General features: G+C 47.0%; 1 protein-coding gene and 1 long non-coding RNA gene across 2 annotated transcripts; one reads left to right on the top strand and one right to left on the bottom strand.

Annotated features, from left to right (window-relative positions):
• Positions 1-83: 83 nt before the first annotated feature.
• LOC115249916 (uncharacterized) lies at positions 84-2,609 on the bottom strand. Its single transcript, XR_003888525.1, has 3 exons — positions 2,482-2,609; positions 540-745; positions 84-327 (listed from the first exon to the last, which is right to left on the bottom strand). It is a non-coding gene; the product is annotated as an uncharacterized lncRNA (long non-coding RNA).
• rnd2 (Rho family GTPase 2) lies at positions 2,610-19,280 on the top strand. Its single transcript, XM_029836522.1, has 6 exons — positions 2,610-2,881; positions 3,142-3,229; positions 15,073-15,182; positions 16,541-16,675; positions 18,247-18,503; positions 18,609-19,280. Exons 1-6 carry the CDS (start codon positions 2,780-2,782, stop codon positions 18,658-18,660), a joined length of 744 nt encoding a protein of 247 aa, XP_029692382.1. The 5' UTR covers positions 2,610-2,779; the 3' UTR covers positions 18,661-19,280.
• Positions 19,281-19,313: the final 33 nt, after the last annotated feature.

Genomic DNA, 19,313 nt, shown 5'->3' with positions numbered 1-19,313 from the left:
GACATTCAGATTGTGAAATAAAATACGTCGTTTCTGTGGAGAAAAGACAAACGAAGCAGAAGCAAACCCTAAAAATTTTTTTCTGTTAATTACTAAATCATAAACACGCTCAACAGAAACAGAGGTGTTGAATTACTGGATTCATGGATTCATTAATAATAAACTACTTAATCAACGGTGAGTTTTTGTTCATTTTGTTCTTGCTTGTCTGGTGTGTGTAACGGGAGCCAGAGGAAACGCCTGTTTATCCTCTCTATTCTGCGGTAGAATTTGCAGGAACTTCGGGCTGCGTATGCCTCATTGTTGCAACTTCCCTGCACAGACAGCCTAGAAAAAAATGAGAGTTTGAGGTCACAGCAATCTTTTTTAACAAACGAGATGTCCTGCCGTGTTTTTTTTTCCTTCTCTGCCCCGCATTGGAAATCAGCTTGTCCCGCAAGAATGATCGCCTGAGGCTTAAAATGTGGCAGAATAGCGGAAATCGCTGCGCATACATGAGCTCATTTAAGTTGTTGATTGGATGATTCAGAGTTTTGTACCGTGAAGACCATTGTCCATTCAGGGATGTGACCGCATGCAGGAGAAGCGGTGAGACACCTTGTGGCCATAAAGTGCCCCTCAGCCAACGTTAACAATCGATATCCCGCAGGCGCTGGACCACATAGGATGGATGGAGGCGCTATTGATCCGCCACTGTGACGCAGGCGATATATGGCCAAGCAGATCTGTGTTCCAACAGCACCATCTGGACAGAAAAAAACTAGACATTTTCACATTTTCTGATGAAGAGGGTTCGTTAGACGAATGGATCTGAGCTGAACAGGTGTTAAGACCTGCAGACTCGGACACCTGGTGCAGCTGCTGTCTAAGTAGGTTAGTGGATGCGCGGTGTTGCTCAGCCCTGTAATTTGGCCTGGATAAAACAGTGTGTCTCCACTCTGTGTGGCAGATAGAGTCTGCAGGGAGTCTGAGTCGCCTCTGAGGATGTCTCCGCCAGAATAAATACCGGGATTTATGGCCCATCTTGCGCAATGAAAGCTCATGAAAATCCCACACAGGCTCCCCTGCGGGATTTTCTGCAGCAGGTGTAAGATCTATTGATGTCTCCATGTTGAGAGACTCAACCAGCTCCTTACTGTTAACAGTACAGAGCCTGGCTGCTTAAGCACAGAGGTTGGTAATGATTCACAAAACTAAAACGCTCCGTTAGGAGTCTGATGAGACAGAGATTACTTAAAAAGTGAAGATGCACATTTTATAAAATCACTATTTTGTGTTATGACAGAATGCATCGAAATTGTGATAAAACCTTTGCTTAACTGGACCCCTGTCGTCTCCTGGCACCGGCCAGGGTCTAATTTTACCTGAGGTGACCACAGAAGAGAATCTCTAAATCTTCTCGACATGAATATATCACGATAACCAAAGAGGTACTGAAAATATGGCAACAGCCTGTGCGTGCACGTATTTGCACGCGCAAGTATGTGCCACCTCTACTGCCATCTACTGGCCACTCTGTTAAATAACAGTGACTTCGTTGGAAAAGTTTATCCCTATTTTTGCTTTTCCCAGACAATCCCAGACTTCATCTAAGTCATGTCACACGTTCCAACCCAATTTTTTAAATGTAAATGGAATTTAATTTGAGGATAATTATAAATTAGATACTTGGATTTTCAAATATAGAATTCACCGTCCTTTTCAGAAGCAACCTCTAAAAAGGACAAAACTAAAGAGTAATGTGCTCACCACAATAGTAAAATTCTCCTCCTTGCTATTGTCTGTGGTCCGTTTAAGATGAAATGTTAAAAATTACAGTTAATTCTGTATCGAGAGTGGCGTAAGCCTCGTTTTCATGCACTACCTCCTGATTCCAGCAGGTGTCACTGTCGACCTATGGAGAGACCCTGACCCCGGCGCGCTGGCACGGCTCCCCGTCATTTAATGATCTTACACACAAAACCAATAACCCCAATGTGGGACACCTCCAGGTCCCATCAAGTGTGGCGAAGGTAAGTTGAGGAGGCACATAAAGACGGCGCATTAATCTCTACTTAATTTGATGGGCTGTTTTATCTGCGAGCGCTGCCTTTATCGTCGCCTGTCTCCATTAAAGGGACATTCTGGCACTTAATCAAGGGTAGATCTATTTATGCTGCTCTCCCATCATTGGTTTTAACGGGAAATACATCTTAATTGAACGGTAAAAAGATCCCCCCCAAAAACAAAACGGGTTTAGTTTACAAATTCTGTACTAAAATTAACATATTTTAGAATTGATATTGTTTTATGATTACTTTTACATTTTTTAATTAATTTGATGATGGATGGATCGTTATTGATAACAGTATACTAGTTAATATACACAACATTACTGTGTATCACTATGAAGTAATGCCAAAGTAACAAGTGAGGCGCTGACATTTTTTATTATTGTCACGCCATCCCAAGAAACACACCCGACAGGATCGGTCAGTTTACCGTGAACCGGTCGCGTTGTTCCCCAGTGTGAGTCAGTGGAGTGATGGGAACATCAGGAAGGCGTGGCCAGTAACCAAAGTAGCAGCTTCCAGGGAGGACCGTGCGCGTCCCGGTCTGGTTCTCCGTCCAGCCTGTCAGTGTGTCAGAGCTGCGAGGAGCGCAGCAGCACAGCAGCAGCACAGCAGCACCGGCGGCTCCAGCACCTCATGTGACGGCTGCTTTTCTCCCATTCTGCCGGGTCTTGATTGGACGCTGGATGCGGTCCACCTCCGCGTCAGGAATCCACCTTTGACGAGCCATGGACGGTGCAGGGAGCCGCTGCAAGATCGTGGTGGTCGGAGACACACAGTGTGGGAAAACGGCGCTTCTGCACGTTTTTGCCAAGGACTGTTACCCAGAGGTGAGTCTGTCCAAAGTCTGCCTTTCTTTTTAAAACATTTCATTTAAACTACTCAGCGCAGTGGCAAATACGTTTAGCAGCATAAAAAACTTGATTCAGCAGGTAAATGTTTAAACAAGGCATGTTATAGTTTTACATTTTGCTCTTTAACCATCTTTGCAACTCAATAAACCCCAAGACTTTAACATCAGGCATTTAAAATCAAAAATATTGAAATTGAATTGGCCAATTATTATCAATAATAAATGCTTTATTTACAGAACTACGTGCCCACCGTCTTTGAAAACTACACGGCCAGTTTTGAGATCGACAAGCATCGGATTGAGCTGAACATGTGGGACACCTCAGGTAAAAACTGCTGCTGTTTCTGCTCCACCCGAGGGGACGGATCGCTTTGACCTCTGCAGATGGACGCCTTTCCATTTCGTTTAGACTTCAGCATCTCCTGTCCTCGCCTCTCGGGGCCCGCGTCTGCATTCCTTCCTGGGCTGTCCTCCGTGTGTGGCTGGCTCTTCCCATGCTTTGGCTTTTGTCGGGCTCCGGGAGGGGTGGGGGATAAAGGGTTGCGGGTGTGGATAATTGAGACGGGATGTGCCTAAAGGGAGCAGTAAATGTCTAAAGTGTGCTCATTAGAGTTGAGTGATGTCGTCATTTTCTGTCGGTTGAGATAAATACGGTCGTTTTCCCAACTTCCATCGCTAAATTACACATTTTAAATAGACGACTTGAGTGATGTAATTATAAACTGTATTATCGGATGGTTTTATGCACCAAAATGTCAGATTTCGAACGTTGGCACACTTGGAAAACGGGAGCTGAGCTCAGTGTGAAGTTGTCTGGGAACAGAGCAGCATGTGGATTTGATGTCTTGTCTGTCGCTGCTCCGCGGATCCGCTGAGATCCGCATCGCTCTCTCACTCAAAGGCCGCCCGGCCGGCAATGTGGCTCTAGGGAGGCTGAATGTACGATATTCCCGGGGGAAATTCCTCCTCTTACCATAAACATTCCCAAAGCCAAAACTGTTTTCTGGGAGAGTTGATGGGAGCGTTTCTTTATGTCACACAGTCAATCAAGAAAGAATGTTGTTTTTCCTTGATCCTTGGGCTGACCCAAGGACTAAATCAGGGGTTGTGGTGGAGGGTGGAGGGTGGAGGGTGGAGGACAGACCTCCAGGGCCATGACTTATCTCATAGATGTAAGAACCTGATGATGCAGTGGGAACTGTTGTCTTTCAGTCCCAAAACCACCTTCGGCTGTGTGAGGCTCTAATCTCCAGCCTGGAGCCGTTCACCCAACAACAAACATGACATCACTCGACCCTCGGGCCCTGCTGTGTGTGTGTGTGTGTGTGTGTGTGTGTGTATGTGTGTGTGCGTGTGTGTGTGCAGACATCCTTGCATTATTCACTGATTCAGACCAAACAGAGATGTTCACATTTTCTCCCAACACGAAGGAAATAATTGCCTCTCTCTCGGATGCTAAAAGCTTTCATCTGAAGAAAATAACATGTTTACCTCCTTCAGTCTCTTCTGTTGTTACTTCATCCCGTCTTCCTGCTTTAGCCTCCCATTTCCCCCCTCTTTGTAATGTCTGGCGTGTCGGAGCGGCAGTGGTGGCTCTCAGCCGTGCACACGCCGGCGTTTCACCAGAAGCGTTTGTTTTAAATGAGCTTTAGTTTGGCATTTGTCCTGTCTGACCCGGTCCTTTTGCGTCCACCCGACATTCAGCATCAGTCAGCCCTCCGCCTGCGTTCTAAACACCGCTCTTCCTCTGATTTTTCTTCCTCGCTGCTTTCTTCAACTCAACATAAACTATTGCCTTTCCTTTAATTGCGGCCATGTTCCGCCACCGTTGTCTGCTGGTTCTGCTCGCTGAGGACTATTGATCGCCGTCCAAGTCGAAACCCTTTAAACAGCTCGTGTCTTGTTTGTTCGCAGTTCCCCAGAGTGGCTGGATGTCTGCTGCTATTTAAAAATGCTGGCAGCGTTTGTTGTTGCGTGGACGTCCGTGATGAATGAGTTCAGTCTCAGTAATGGTGATTCCTGCAGGATGGGTGACAACCGGGTTAAGGAGGTCCTGATGGTCTTGGTCAGCTCTTTGGAAGATTCGCTCTCTCTCTGTCCGAGGAACCGAGGAACCTTCAGGAAATGTTCAGGAACATTTAGACCTAAAAGAAGTTCCAGGAGCGAAAACTCCCCAATACGGCTGCACTTTTCTCTCCTTCAGTTTTCAGCTCTGGAAATAAATCAGAAAGACATCGATTGGAATTTAAAAATACTTTTTCATCATCCTGTGTCCTTATATATCACCCCGAGCTCTTCAGCAGTCAAAACGTCAATGGGGCCTGGTGATAACGTGTCTGAGGGCCATTAGTGTCTACTGTCTGCACTCAGGGGCCCCGTTGCTGTTTTTTTTTTTTAACACAGCCTGAGGCACTGGTGCACCTTTCCTTTCTTCCCAATATGGTAAGAGTGGCTGGGGAAGGTTCCCTCCATAGGAGATGTGCGCGCTCGTGTTTCCTAAACACAACGGAGCAGGTTTCCCCCAAACTTATGTAAAGCCTGGCACGAAGACTGGAGGTGGAACATTCTTCTCACCCATGTGAGAGATTCTTGTGCCTGATGTTCAAATTCTATTTCCCTGATTGATGATTCCATTAGAGGAACCGGATGTTCTTAACTACAGACGCGAGACTCCTAAATGTTAACCACATTTTGATTTTCTTTTATTGCCACTGTCTGAGGACAAAGCCAGCTTGTGTTTTGACTGGTTTTGTCTTTAACAAGACGCTGCTTGTGTGTTCCACCACTCCCAGTTCACACAGTTTGTCTCTCTCCCTTCTGTAGTACCGACTTCCCAGCATTCCTGGTGTCTTTATGCCCTTTAAACTCACATTCTCGGCGCGCTGGACCAGTAGAACGTTCAGAGGCCTGTAAAAACACGCTACGTTTGGAGGGCTTAGTCTTCCTCAACACTTTTCACTTGATTAAACTTTAGTGGAGAGGAAGTGACGGCCACAGCGCAGAGCTGGAACGAAACCAGAAAACCTCACTGGAGAGAAGCTCTGAAATTTGTGCCACTTATGAAGATCACAAGCGCCATTATGGTGAGCGATAAAACGGATCAGTCTCTGGGTTGCTGTTGCCACCGTCCTTTCCGTGGTCGCTCTCTTGGCCCTAAATGTTTTTTGTCTACCCGGCCCAGGGCCATAACTGCTCAAACCAAACCTGTTTGGATGATGCAGAACAGGCTGGAAGGCACTTCCTACAGTGGGGGGAGAACAGCTGCACCACAGTTTCAAGTAATGAGTAAACAAAGCCGACTCTGTCACCCAAAATGTTCCTTCGTAATTAAACACAGACGCTCAACGTATCTCCTCACAGTTTCTCCTCATGAGAAGTGGAGTGATTATTCTTATTTGCTGAAATGATTGAGTGTTTTTTTCTTTCTTTTTGCTTGCGATTGTGAGGAAATCTTCCTGTGGTTGGTTATATTGAGGCTGAAAAGCCCGACTGTTCATCCGTGAGGAGGCAAGTGCTTTCCAGCCCTCCACTGGATTATTTCCCTAATGTAAAAAGTCAGTGTTTCACCTCCGTCCTGTCCCTTCTCAGGCTGCTGCTACCTTTCGTTCAGTGAAGTTGACAATGATGCAGCTTTGAAGGCTTAAACGTTCAAACTTCAGTGAATTGAAATCATCTCTATGAACCTTCACTTGCCTGCGGAAGTCACAGGGCACAGCGGTGACACAGAAACAGGCATGTCAGGTCTGACGTGTTCTTTGGAAAGACAGCTCACACTCTAATCTGCTTTTAATGTTCCCTCCCAGTGGCTCAAGTGTGTGCTTAACCAAGTTCTACTTTGTTGTCATTGTTTGATTTCTGAATGCTGTACTAGCTGACTGGAAACAAACACGCCCACCCGTTTCTGTAAAATCGGCAGTCGGCGGAATTCCTGACGGTGTTTCTGCGAGGGAATTCTGCTCTGGCTGAGCCACGACATCTTTCTCACCTCCTTCCCACCCATCGTCTCTCAGTTTGGGATGAACCTGAATCAAACAACCTCGGGCACAGCAGTTAGTAGCTGGAGCCAGTTTTACATTTATTAGAATAAAAACCGTAAAGCCCCCTGACGTGGCTGTGCCGTCTATACATCTCCCTTGGACTCACCATATTATAATATTTCCTCTATTAGATTTGGAGCTGATGACTTTCGCAGTCAGCCTACAAACATAAAACCCAAAATGAGTATTAAATGTTGCACCTAATCTAACAAGAGTATTAAATAGCAGTAAAAATCAGCACCATATGAAATGACCACACCTCTTATGACGGAAATAACACAATAAATAAACACTCGCATTATTCACCAGATCGATTGCCGCCATTTTCTGCGGCCCATTCTGGTCATAATCTGCAACTGCTCTAGAATGAGGGTTTCTTTCGTGCAGTGCCAAGCTTCATGACAAACTCAGTGTAAGCGTGGGTTTATGTGACATTACGGACGCTCCGGAGGGCAGCTGACAGTCCTGCTGCTGGGCTGGAAGCCTCGATTCTCCAGCAAGCGAGCAGCTGTGCCCACTCCTCGCAGCTCAGTCCTCCATGAATCATATTATTAGGATATAACACACAGGGTCAACCAGCTGAAGGGGACCTCTCTGAACGAGCGTTAACAGTAGCTGTGAGAGAGCCTCCTCCCTGCTCTGGTTATTTGTTCCTGTCTCGTTGACCCATTTTGTTGCATCACGTTCCTCCATATTATCCAACCTGTTAATCAAGCACGGCAACACAGGACGTTACCTCCCTTCTCAATTAACTAACAAGCTTCTCTTTGCACCCCGTAAAATTCTCACAGAGATCCCAGAGCAAAGTGCCACTATTCCCTCTGCACTTCTGAGCTCTCGTGCGCTGTCACCTTAACACCGAGCGCCAGGCAAGAGTGTGTAATCTGCTTACATGGCAGGTCTGCTGCTGGACAGCTCTGCACGCTGCTGATAGGCTGCATCAAGCTTTCAGCTACCAATGGAACCAACCTGAACCAGGCAGGAGGAATCTTTTCCATTATGTGGCCTTTTTGTTATAATGGCCAGCATGTAAAATGATAAAATAAATGTAGGGAGTAGAAAAACTGACAGGAATGTGAAGAATAAGATGCAATAATGACATTTTTGTTTTCTCCAGTCTGATTTATGACGTTCATATCGGCCACAGTGGGCTGTGGCATTTAAAAGGGGCGATTTGAGATTGAAGATTGAACCTTGGAGCTACAACTTAGATGAAATTAAAGGAAAATGCCTCTATGAGACCCTGAGTCACCGGAATTATACTCACAGCTTATAAAGACTGAAAAGAAAAAGGGGTCTTTTATGACGTTTTACTCCTCCGACAGAGGGGGACGTGCTTGTGCGCGCATGCTTGGTCATGTGCAACATTGAGCGGGTAGGTGTGTGTGTTCCAACACTGACCCTTGACCTCTTTCATTGTTTCTCAGCTGACCCGGAGCATAACTCGGGAAGGAGTGGGGGGGGGGTCCACAATGTGATGCCAGAAAGTGCAGCAGTTGCTTTGACCACTGGACAAACAGATTGAGGGGGTGCGATGTGTGGTGTGTGTCTGTGTCTCTTAGTCTCTTAGTGCACGTTATAGGAGCTGCACGACTGAATGAAACGGAGGCAGGAGGAGGGGAGAAGGTGACATCTGTGCATTTCCAGCCCCCACCGTGCAAGGCTTTGTGTTGTGAGCGAGGTTCATCTGTGGCATCCTGGGGGCCTGACCCACTGCGCTGTTTGTTGGCACAGATGCAGAAACGCTAAGTGTGTCCGTTTTACGTGGCTGCATCACTCTTCTTCTATGATACATAGAAATAATGCTGCAGCAGACACGAGGAAGCACTTGGGTCTGATGCGTGCGTGCAGAGACTAAGCTTTTATTTGCGTGACTTAAGCTTTTATTGACCTGAAGTAACGTGATCCATGATGTGGTAGACAGCAGTAGGAAGTTATTGATCCTTAATGGAGCCACTTCAAAGATCTAAAGACTTGACCGGACGAACTGGAAACATCCGTACTTGAATAATAATTGGCCTTACAATACCTAAACAACCTAAAAGGCATATGGCGGTGTCTTCCCTGTATGAACACTTTCATTTCCCAAAGCATTCAGCTCTCCCTGCTCTTTAACTCCAGCCATATAGTGAAGCACAAATATTCTAATGTAATGGTTTTTCTTTAAACTAAGCAGAGATGTTCATCTGTGATGTAGTTTTATGCAAAACAGGAGGAATATCACTGTCAGCTTCAATGTTTGTGAGATCAGTAATGCATTATATTACTGCCGCACTGTTAAAATGACTTTTAACGAGCAAAGAGACAAACTAATGTGCTGTGGCAGTGAATTAGGCATTTGTTCCTATTCAGCAGCAGCAATGAAAGCCCCAGTCAGACAAGGAACCCACTTTGGAACCGTGCAGCAGAACCCAGTGCAGTTCCAGCTTTGATCAGTCCACTTCAAACGGCCAGAGTGACTCGTTCAGCGGTTCCCTAAGCCAGCGCGGCCCTCAGGACCCAAACCCTCTTAATATCTGTCTGCAACCTATCCAAGCGTAAGAGGATACTGGGTGAGGGGCCACCGTTCACCTCCGTCCTTCAACTCCCTCGTCACCAAAACCCCTGCACATACACACTCGACAGATCCCATAATTTATGGATGACTTTATTTATAAAGGGGACTCGAGGTGCTCGTCGTCTCTTCTGCTTCTGGTGCATGTGGAGCCGTGGCATGGCGTGTCGCCCCTCGGGGATGGGGGCAGAGTGTGCTTGTGGATGGAAAGCACCACGGTTGTGATGCATTTGGTTGGATGAGACAGATGAGCTGAAGGACCAGAGGGTGTCCTTTTTCCTCAACCGAGCTTTTTTTTTTTGTTATGCGAGTGTAGCTGCTGTCTGAATATTCGTGTCTCGTGCCAGACTGCTGACACACACATGCCAGAGTTGGTGTTATTACAACTTTTAATGAAAGTCTTCGAGTCGGGGGTAAAAACTTTGACGGGAGAGTGTGGGTGACTGAGAAATGGAGCAAATTAAGGAGAGGTGCCGTCTCTTGTTACAAGCTAAAGATGGATTTGATAGCAAAGGGGGGGTTTTGAGAGAGGGATACGTTGCGGCATGGCAGATGATTGGACGAGGACTTAGAGCAGGCATCGGCAGAACAGGCTCTTTTCTGAATGTTCAAGGGTCTTTTTATAAGGTTGACATGTTGGAAGAAATTAATGAGTGCCAGAAACCTCACATATCTCCAGAATTGACCCTTGATGCTGAAACAAATGTTAAAAACCTGCATAATTATCAAATGTCTTTCAGAAGGGCGCCACAGAATATTGACTCTAATTGACTCTGTTAAGTAGTGAACTCTCGTGACAGACAAACCAGCCGTTAAAAAAAACAAAAAACCGAAACAATCCAAACTCCAAAGGGCTGAAAACATTGCAAATATCCTCCTGGAGGTTTTCTGCTATTACATGCTCAACAGCAACCAAAGAGAAACAAATAAATCCACAAGTGTTGCTGTTAGAGGACTATCAGATTGATTGGTTCCAGCGGCAAAGAAGCGTCTGCAAAGAATAAACAATCTTCAAGTTAGCATCTGGCGCTCCGCGCTGGCTCTGCGCGCGTGTTCTTCAGACGCCGTTATTTTGATTTTGTTCAAACAATCTGCCGCTGCAGCCTTGAAGACGCTCAATGGTTCTGGTGTGACAAACAGAGCGCGAAGAAAGGGATGAATCATGTTCTCCGTGTGTTGTTTTCATGCAGCCGCCAGCCATTCACAGCTACTTGACTTCCTCACTTAAACCAACACTGATGTGTTTGTGTCGTAGCATCTAAAGACACTCTGAAGGAATTAAGACCGCCATGTGCGCCGCCACACCACATCGGAAGAGACTTTGAGAGAAAGCAGAGATGTTCTTGTATGTAAAAAGGGAGGATCTAGACTGACAGAGGAAGTAAGCAACGGATGAAGCAAAGCAAAGCGGGAACCCGAGTCTCAGACAGCCAGCCAGATCAAAGCGGCAGAGATGAAATGCACGGTTCTACTTATATCTCCGGTGGAATGTGGACACGGTGCTTCAGACACCCGGGGCAGGCGCGGCGCAGAGCGGAATGCTGCTCTGTCCCTGCTCTCCACCGTCACCCCTGCGGCCATCCGTGCTTTTCAACCTGCCATTCAACCCCAGACACAGGCGTTCACGCCTCCACGGCAGAGCTCAGCGTGGTCGAGCGCAGGAAGGTGCTCGGTGCCCTTCAAAGGCTGCTCTTCCTCCAGAGGGACCGTGCACGGGTTTGATCGATATCCCCCATGTGAGGGCTGCAGACACGGAAGGTTAATGGCTATTTAACCCAGTGTCACATCCGCTGTCCCGGCTGAGTGCTAATGCTTTTGGAACCTTGACACAATTGTCTCATTTACAGATCAACACAGTCTTTGCGTGTGTTTCATTTGCAGAGGCACTGTCAGTTAAAGCAGGCTGATTTGTGCTAATCTCCACTTTTTTTTTCCTGTTGCTGCTGCTGCTCGTTCCTAAATTGCAGAGTAGGTGGCTCAGACCACCCCCGAATGAGGTCTCTGTGATGATGGCGTAGTTCCCCTTAGGTTGTACTTTAGTCCTGAACTCATGTGTAAACAGGATGCCAAATGTGTCATTTTAAAGCCTTTGATCTGCTATTTCCCCACCATACTCACACACATTTAATATGTGCTGGATGCAATATAGAAAAGTCTGGGTCAAAGAGTTCTTATATCGTTTTATATGCTCAGCTGCATTAAGGTCTCCCTAAAAAGCAAATGATTGTGTGACCGCTCTGACACAAACACAGCCAATAGCCTGAATTATAATGTAGAAATGAAAAGGATCATAACTTTCTGGAACACAGGCGGTTATGATCCAGTTGATGTGCTGCCATATGAAGCAAAGTCATTTTCTTCCAATCTCACAGGTCATTTTCCATGTGAGCTCACATCTCGCTAAGTCAGTAGCTCCATACAAAATCTAATGTGTTTGATCCTGACTGTGGAAAAAAAGAGAGTAAAAATGTCCTGATCATTCAAGTGTTACATTAGGTTAAAGTAACTTTAGAGGGGGAAGCAGCTCAGACCTTCAGCAGAATGTCTGCTCCACGTCCAAAAGAGTGATGCGCAGCACTCACCCGCCTTTGAATCGCGCCAGTCATTAGCCTCCACAACCCGCCTCGTTCTTTTGCTCACTTCCTTTCAGGATAATGAAGCCATTTGCATCCATTCAGGTTGCTATGATACTCTGGCCAACACAACTTGAAATGTTTCGCCTTTGCTTAAGAGGTGGATCTGAAAAATTAAACAGCTGCAGGAGGGGGGAAGAAAGGATTGTGATGTTGAACAGCAGTGTCACAAGTTTATGTGACACAGAAATGATCACGTGTTTTGGCTGCTACGGTGACCAGTGGCAACATCCATATTTTTTTTTTATCGGATTTAATGAGGCGGCTGTTGTGTCTGTGTGCAGATAAACCCGCCAGAGAGTCAAAGGCTTTGCTTCCCTCGCTCAGAATTGTTGGCTTACTTGCTACGTTTACCGTACAGTCGAAAACCGAAGACTCTGCGGTGCTGCAAAGTTCAGATAAGTCCGCCGAGACTCGTTGCACACTGAGCTTGGGCGGCTGCAAACGTGTAGTTCCTGCAGAACAAGTTTTGAATGAACGAGCAGAAAGCTGTCCAGTCCGGCAGATTTCCCCTGTGGGGTTATGCAAGTGTCAGGGGACAGGAGGCACGGATGAAATCATACCGCAAATACGCCAGTCTTATTAATGTACATTAGCGCTTGACTAAGTTTCTGTATGCCTTCACATCCTCTGGGATATTTCTGGCCTTGGATGGAGCTCGACTGACAGCTGGCGACAGACTCCTCCCGCCCACCTCTGTCACCTCTGCACCGCGGAGCCTCCTCCTCAGCTTAATTATCCCCCTGGAAAGAAAGACAGATAGTCATTTTCCACTGTGTGAGATCAGCAGTGCTAAATGAGGCTAATGCTAATGCCTAAGGAAGGAGCTGCTCTTGAGAGAGGGGTGTTTTATGCATCCTTGGCACGGCCTGGTAGGGTCCCACTCCTTGCCAGGCGTGATGGCCTAATCCATTTCATCCTGCCTGTGGCTAAAATTCAATTGACCTTTTGTTCCACCTCACAGTGAATGGGGCAGGCCACCTCCACCAATAGTCCAGTCCAGTGCGCTCATAGCTCTCTATTTAACTTGTCCAGTGCTTTGATTCCAGCCCCAACACCTCTTTTCCTCTTCCTCCCTCCTCTTTTATCTCTGCTCATGTGTCTTTGCTGGAGGTGAGGTACTTCTCCAAGCTCCTTTTCACTTGTCCTTGTGATGTTGGCGCTTGTTCCGGCGATTGGCTTTTATTCATGCCTGCCCGGCTTATTTCAAACGTGGCACCCCGCCTTCTCCTCGATTCAGCAGTCTCTTGCAGAAGTGCTGAGCCAGCTTCCCTTTCGCTCACAGAATCAGAACCTGTCAATCATTTTGATCAGTGGGATCGGAAATTGACCTCGATGGCCTCTAATTACGTCTGATGTCAAGCCCCGTCTTTCTTGGAATACACTTTAATCCTCCATTTGCTGGTGTCCTGAGCACGCGCGTCGCCACCTTGTTCCCGCGACAGCATCAGTCATTATATTCTTCCCCTCCGCCGCCGCATGCTGTGCGATTTCACTGTAAACCCCAGTTCAGCGCAGCAGCACTGAGGTACAAGCTGAGTGGAGCTATACTAGCTTCCACAAAGGTTCCACCATTCTATTTCCTACCTGATCCCAGCTTGAAAGTTGAATTTGAAGGCAGAAAAAAAAAACTTCATGTGTCCTATGCCAACTGCTGTAAAGGTCAAAAATCCTTCAACTCATTCATGAGATGGAGCAAACTGCAAAATCACAGCAGACGCTTAAATCATATCCTTGTCTGGGTCCATGAGGATTCTTGGTATAAGGGCCAACTCTCTGTGGGATTACACGTCAAACCCTCCTGAACAGCAGGAGGCAGAACTGTAGCCGTACAGGTTTTTTAAAGGTTATACTGCTGTCGTAATAGAAGAAAAAGTGGTTTGATCACAATTGTTGTTCCCAATATTTGAGAAATGATCGGGGCACCGGGGCGGGTCCATTTTGGTGAGAAAGAGGATCAAAACATGGGTGTTCAGTACGCAGCCTGTTGCACCCACAGGCAGGAAAAGGCTCCAGGTCACGCTGCCAACATGCCACATACATCTATTGTTACGGCCCCATTCCACGGTTAACAAAGGGAACACAGTCATTGTCAAACACACTGAAGCAGCAGACTCCATTTAATCCACCTCACAAAGACATGCAGCGGTGCCCCCATGCTGAAACCCTGCTGGGTGCAGCAGTTGTACACCTAAACATCCACATTTATTATCATCTTGTTTGTGTGACATCCAAGGTGTCAGGTATTGACTGTTATAATGGCTGTTGGCATGTTTACGGTTTCTTTGGTGCATGTCTGGGTCTAACTGTTAATAAAACCTCTGAACTGAAGTCAGTACCAGCTCCGCCAAAGAAGCACCCACATTTGCAGCCCCATCTCCGTTCCCAGAAAAGCTGAGTTATTTTTATAAGCCTCTTAATGAGAGCTGTAGGGGGACGGGACCTGTGTAACTGAGTGGCCTGTGAAAGCCGAGAGGCCCCGTCCATCTTCAGATGTGATCGGGGGCAGAAATGAGAAGTGAGTGTGGAGAGAGGCGCTGGTCCTACACAGGGAAGACGAAGGAAGAGTGTTTAAAAAAGAGGGCCATTTATGAGAGAGATAGAAAGAGGGAGGAGGCGTGAGAATTAAGGAGTTCAACCTTTAGTGTGGCCTTTCTGCTGGCATTTCAAGAAGATAATAACTTCCTCGGAGCATATCTGCTTCCTACTCTTAAAGCAAAGGGAGATTGTAAAAGCCTAAGAATCGTTCATGGAGATGTCCACTTTGTTTCCATCATCAGTTGATGATCACATCGTTTTTAATGACCTTCACATCAGGTTTTAGCATCGTCCAACAAGTGCCAGGTTGGACAGAAGATGGAGTGTGGCTGGGTGATGCTAAAAACAGACACTGGAATTTTGGAGAAGACAGCTCAACCCCGGTTCTTGTGATTGTTGTCAACAGGTTCCTCTTACTACGACAACGTGAGGCCGCTGGCGTACCCCGATTCTGATGCTGTTCTCATCTGTTTTGATATCAGCCGCCCAGAGACTCTGGACAGCGTCATAAAGAAGGTAAGTTTTTGGTTTGATTTGATTTCTCTTTGCACGCGGCAGCATTTAAATTCTGCTGCGACGCTGGAAGATGTTTTTTTTGTCCCGATCAGCATCTTTTGCTGACTCGGACGTCTGTGCTGGGCAGCTGGCTCTTTCACAGTCCAGTGACAGAACAAATGGTGACAGGGGTCAGAAAATCCTGTTCCTTTATCTCATTAAAAGGCCCATGGATATTTGACCCTGGTCGCTCAGAGGAATGGAGCGTCCGAATCTGCAGAGTGTCTCCCAGAAGAATGTGAGGTGTATAATTTCATTCAGTTTGTGGGAGCTTCAGAGTCTTGAAAAGGCTTTTGGAGCAGAAAAGCTGCTCAGTAAAAGCGGTGTTGTGGAGTTTATTGTCGGGATAGTGAACTGGGGAGTTGTGCCGTGCAGGGGGAGCCCGATTGTGGTCACAAATGTGGTCGTACCCAGAAGGCATGTAGAGCCACCCAGCCTCATGGGTGAGATGCAGGCCTGAGCCTGAGCAGCTCCTTGTGGGTCTCTCTGCTGGTGTGTTGATGATCTGAACGGAGCTGCTAAAATGTCCCTACGGACCCCAACGCACCCTTTATAACCCACAAATGTCTCACAGCCATCAACAGCGGGCAGCAGAGCTGCTGTCAAGCTTTGGATTTTCCCATAAGTCCCTGTGTAGGGGACTAGTGTGACCCCCCCGACCTTGGGAATGACCCTGTAATCTATGAAACTTGGGTGCACCTTTAAAACGGATGGCACAACCTCTGAGCTAAATTAGAGCGCTGACCTCTGGAAACAAGCAGCTCAGAAAGGCCCCTGGGTGACATCGAGGGGGGGGGGGCAACCGAAGCTTTTGATTGGATGGTGCTGACAGAACAGACACGAGCTTGAAAGGTCGAAGCGTGTTTTCAACACCCCGACATCCATGTGGAGCGACCGTTCAGCGGCGGCATCTCAGAGACGATGTCGGCTGTGTTGGCGTGACCGAGTGACATTTTAAAAACCAGTGCCACTTTTAAAACAACGCTCAACCTTTTCGGTACACAACCTGGAATTGATCTGTCAGAGGAGGCGTGCAGAGGGGAGCGTGGACAACACTCGGGGTACACAGAAGACTTGAACCATGAATACAGGTGGAACATTCAACCATAAGGTATCACCACAGGATCAGAGGTGACTGGGGCCACCCGTGTCAGTGGAGCAAACCCTGGTGCATAAAAGATTGATTCGCACCCTTTTGCTTGATGTCTGTTCCTTTACCTTAGCATAAATAGCCAGTCTCGCACTGGCGACGTTAAAACACATACGTACTTTCATCATCTGCTAATTAGTGACACAACACTGTTCTCGTGTTTCCACAGTGGCAAGGAGAGACTCAGGAGTTCTGTCCCAACGCCAAAGTGGTGCTGGTGGGCTGTAAGCTGGACATGAGGACGGACGTAAACACCCTGAGGGAACTCTCCAAACAGCGTCTCATCCCCGTTACCCACGAGCAGGTGAGAATCACAGATATTTGAGTGGAAAACGGAGAAGTGGCTTCAAGAGAAGAATGGCAATTTCCCCACAATGGATGTGGGTGGCAGGAGACTACAAAGCGCCACAATGATTACACACAATATTTTCCATCTTGGATCAGCAGCGGCGTTGCCTACTTGATGAAATCCCACGAAAAAGCGAGCGTGACAGGAGACGTGTGCGGCACAAACAGCCTCTGCAGAATCAAAGCTGGGAAAGATCCCTTGAGGAAGATTCGCCAGCGTCGGTTTTTGACAGCAGCTTTGTTGACAAGTGCTACAAGGTTGCTGATGGCGATAGAAGAGAGCCGCGCACGGGCGTCTAATGTGATTTATGGGATTTTCTCAGGAATGTAAAATCCATGCACATTTGTATATTCCTTCACGCCAAAATGCAAGATAAGGAGGATAAACGGACATTGATAAATGAGGAAGCCCTTCTAAAGTCCGCAGCCATGACCTTTGGCCCTGGGGGGGTGAGGAGACGCAGGAGGGAATGATAAACCGCTCTGTAAAACTCTGAATTTTAATACGCTTTTAGTGGATTCGTTTCGTGCTGGTCGGTGTTGAACATACTGGGAAAGCGCTTCGTATCCACCACAGGAAAGCCTTCAGAACAAAGCCCCCCCGTCTTTTTTTTACGGTGCGCCCCAGAGGTTAAAAGCATTCAGCTTTTAATAATGTAAAAAAAAAAGCAAACACAGAGCAACTGGCCCGCAGGAGCAAGGAGCACTAATGTGAAACAGGGGGGGCAGATATACGTTTAACTGTTGTTCTCCTGCTTCTACTCAGTTTTCATCAGAGGCAACAGCTGTTAGTCCTGCTAAACATGCCAATAAAATAAAAGTCACCGGGCACAACAACCCTCCGGTGCTCTAATCCAACAGCCTGTGCTGTTATCCTGTTGCTGATCTTAAATGGAATTCCGACACAGCCTCTGGTGGGAGTGACCACCAGGTGAACTCCGGACGTATCCGCAGTAATCTGCCTCATATCCCGTCCTACACATCACAGCATTCTCTCGCTCTAAATCTGGCGTTCCATCTAATGAGGACTCCTTTTCTGCTTTTATTACTGCTCAACGCACGGCCGTGATTAAAATCAGACAACGCAGCTCTGTGCTGGAGCGCACGTGCTTCAGCCTCTTGTAAATCGCATGTCTCTCTTAGCCGTCGCAACCTTTCCAAGCGTCGATCCTGCATTAATGCGGGTTTAAAGTCTTGAGATGAAATTAGAGCCGAAGACGGCGCTTTGACATTAAATTTGTCCGGCCTGATCTCGAGCAAACAAACCGCATCCCTAATTAAGCGGGTGCAGAGCAGGATTACGCGGGAGCAAATCCATGTCAGAGGGCTTCACGCTAAGGTAGCGCACACCGAGGGAGGAGGATCTACATTATTAATTTGTCTGCTAGCATGCTATACCTGAGAGAAGTCAACATGTACTTCGCAGTCACAGATTTCAGTAGAAAACAAAGATTTTCTTGTTTTGTGTGAGTTGAACACGTAGTTTTCCAACCTGCTAACCACCCTTCTGCTGTCGCCGTGTTCCAGGGCACCACGATAGCGCGACAGATCGGGGCGGTGGCCTACGTAGAGTGCACCTCCAAGGTCTCGGAGAACAGCGTTCGGGATGTTTTCCACGTCACCACGGTGGCGTCGGTGCGGCGGCCGCAGCTGAAGCGCAGCAGCTCCCGCAGGGGCCTGAAGAGGGTCTCGCAGCTTCCCTTGCCGCCTCTGCCCGGCCGGACTGAGCAAATGGACCAAGCCCCGGCCATGAGAAAGGGCCGGGCCAAGAGCTGCGTGCTCATGTAGAGACAAAATTACAAAATATGTACATACTTAAACGCGGAAATATATAATAGAAGAAGTCTATTTATTGTTTTTTTTTCCCTTGTATTTTTTTTGCACTGCAGAGGAGTGAAGATGAAAGAAATACAGCGCTCTGGAAAGGAATGCTTTGGATAATTTTCTCGCCGGCTGTGTTTCTGTCTTTTCTAAGCTGTTTACACATTTGCTTTAAGAGGAGGGAAAATGGGACTGATGCTCTGGATTTTGGAATCACTCTGCTTATGGGGTGGGATCACAGTGACGGAGGAGAGAAGAGATGAAGCACAACGTTCCGGGATGAAATTTCAGGTGTGTCCGGTTGTTTGCTGCTGCCAGACCTGCGAGGAAATCCTGGTCCTTCACCCCCGGGTTTTGGGAAACGGGTTTTGACTGCTGAGGCGAACGATGACTCAAGCCAAACATTTGAAGCTGGAAAGGAGATTTTTCAACACTTGACATGATCATAATAACCCAATAACTGCAAATAATCACATAATTGTGCAGTATCAATAACCTCTAGAAACGGGACTGGGTTGGATTGTTGAGGTCATGTGATTGGACCCACTGAGATACTGTAAAGGTTTATATGAGCATAATACCACAAGTGCATTTGTTTTTAAAAGAATATCTTATTTTACTCATTTAGCTCCGTTTGTTTCTCTCCAGTTTCTCCAACAGTGTGATTCACCTCTGTAAAATGCCGTTGTCACTACTTCAAAGATGCTTCTTTGTCAAAAATAAAGTGGTAAAAATGTTGAGCCTGATTTGTCCCAGTTCCACTGAAGGAGAAT

The sequence above is a fragment of the Takifugu rubripes genome, chromosome 5 (assembly GCF_901000725.2).
Source record: "Takifugu rubripes chromosome 5, fTakRub1.2, whole genome shotgun sequence".
Taxonomy (NCBI): domain Eukaryota; kingdom Metazoa; phylum Chordata; class Actinopteri; order Tetraodontiformes; family Tetraodontidae; genus Takifugu; species Takifugu rubripes.
The sequence above is the reverse complement of the archived record's forward strand: the minus strand, read 5'-3'. Positions and strand labels throughout refer to the sequence as shown.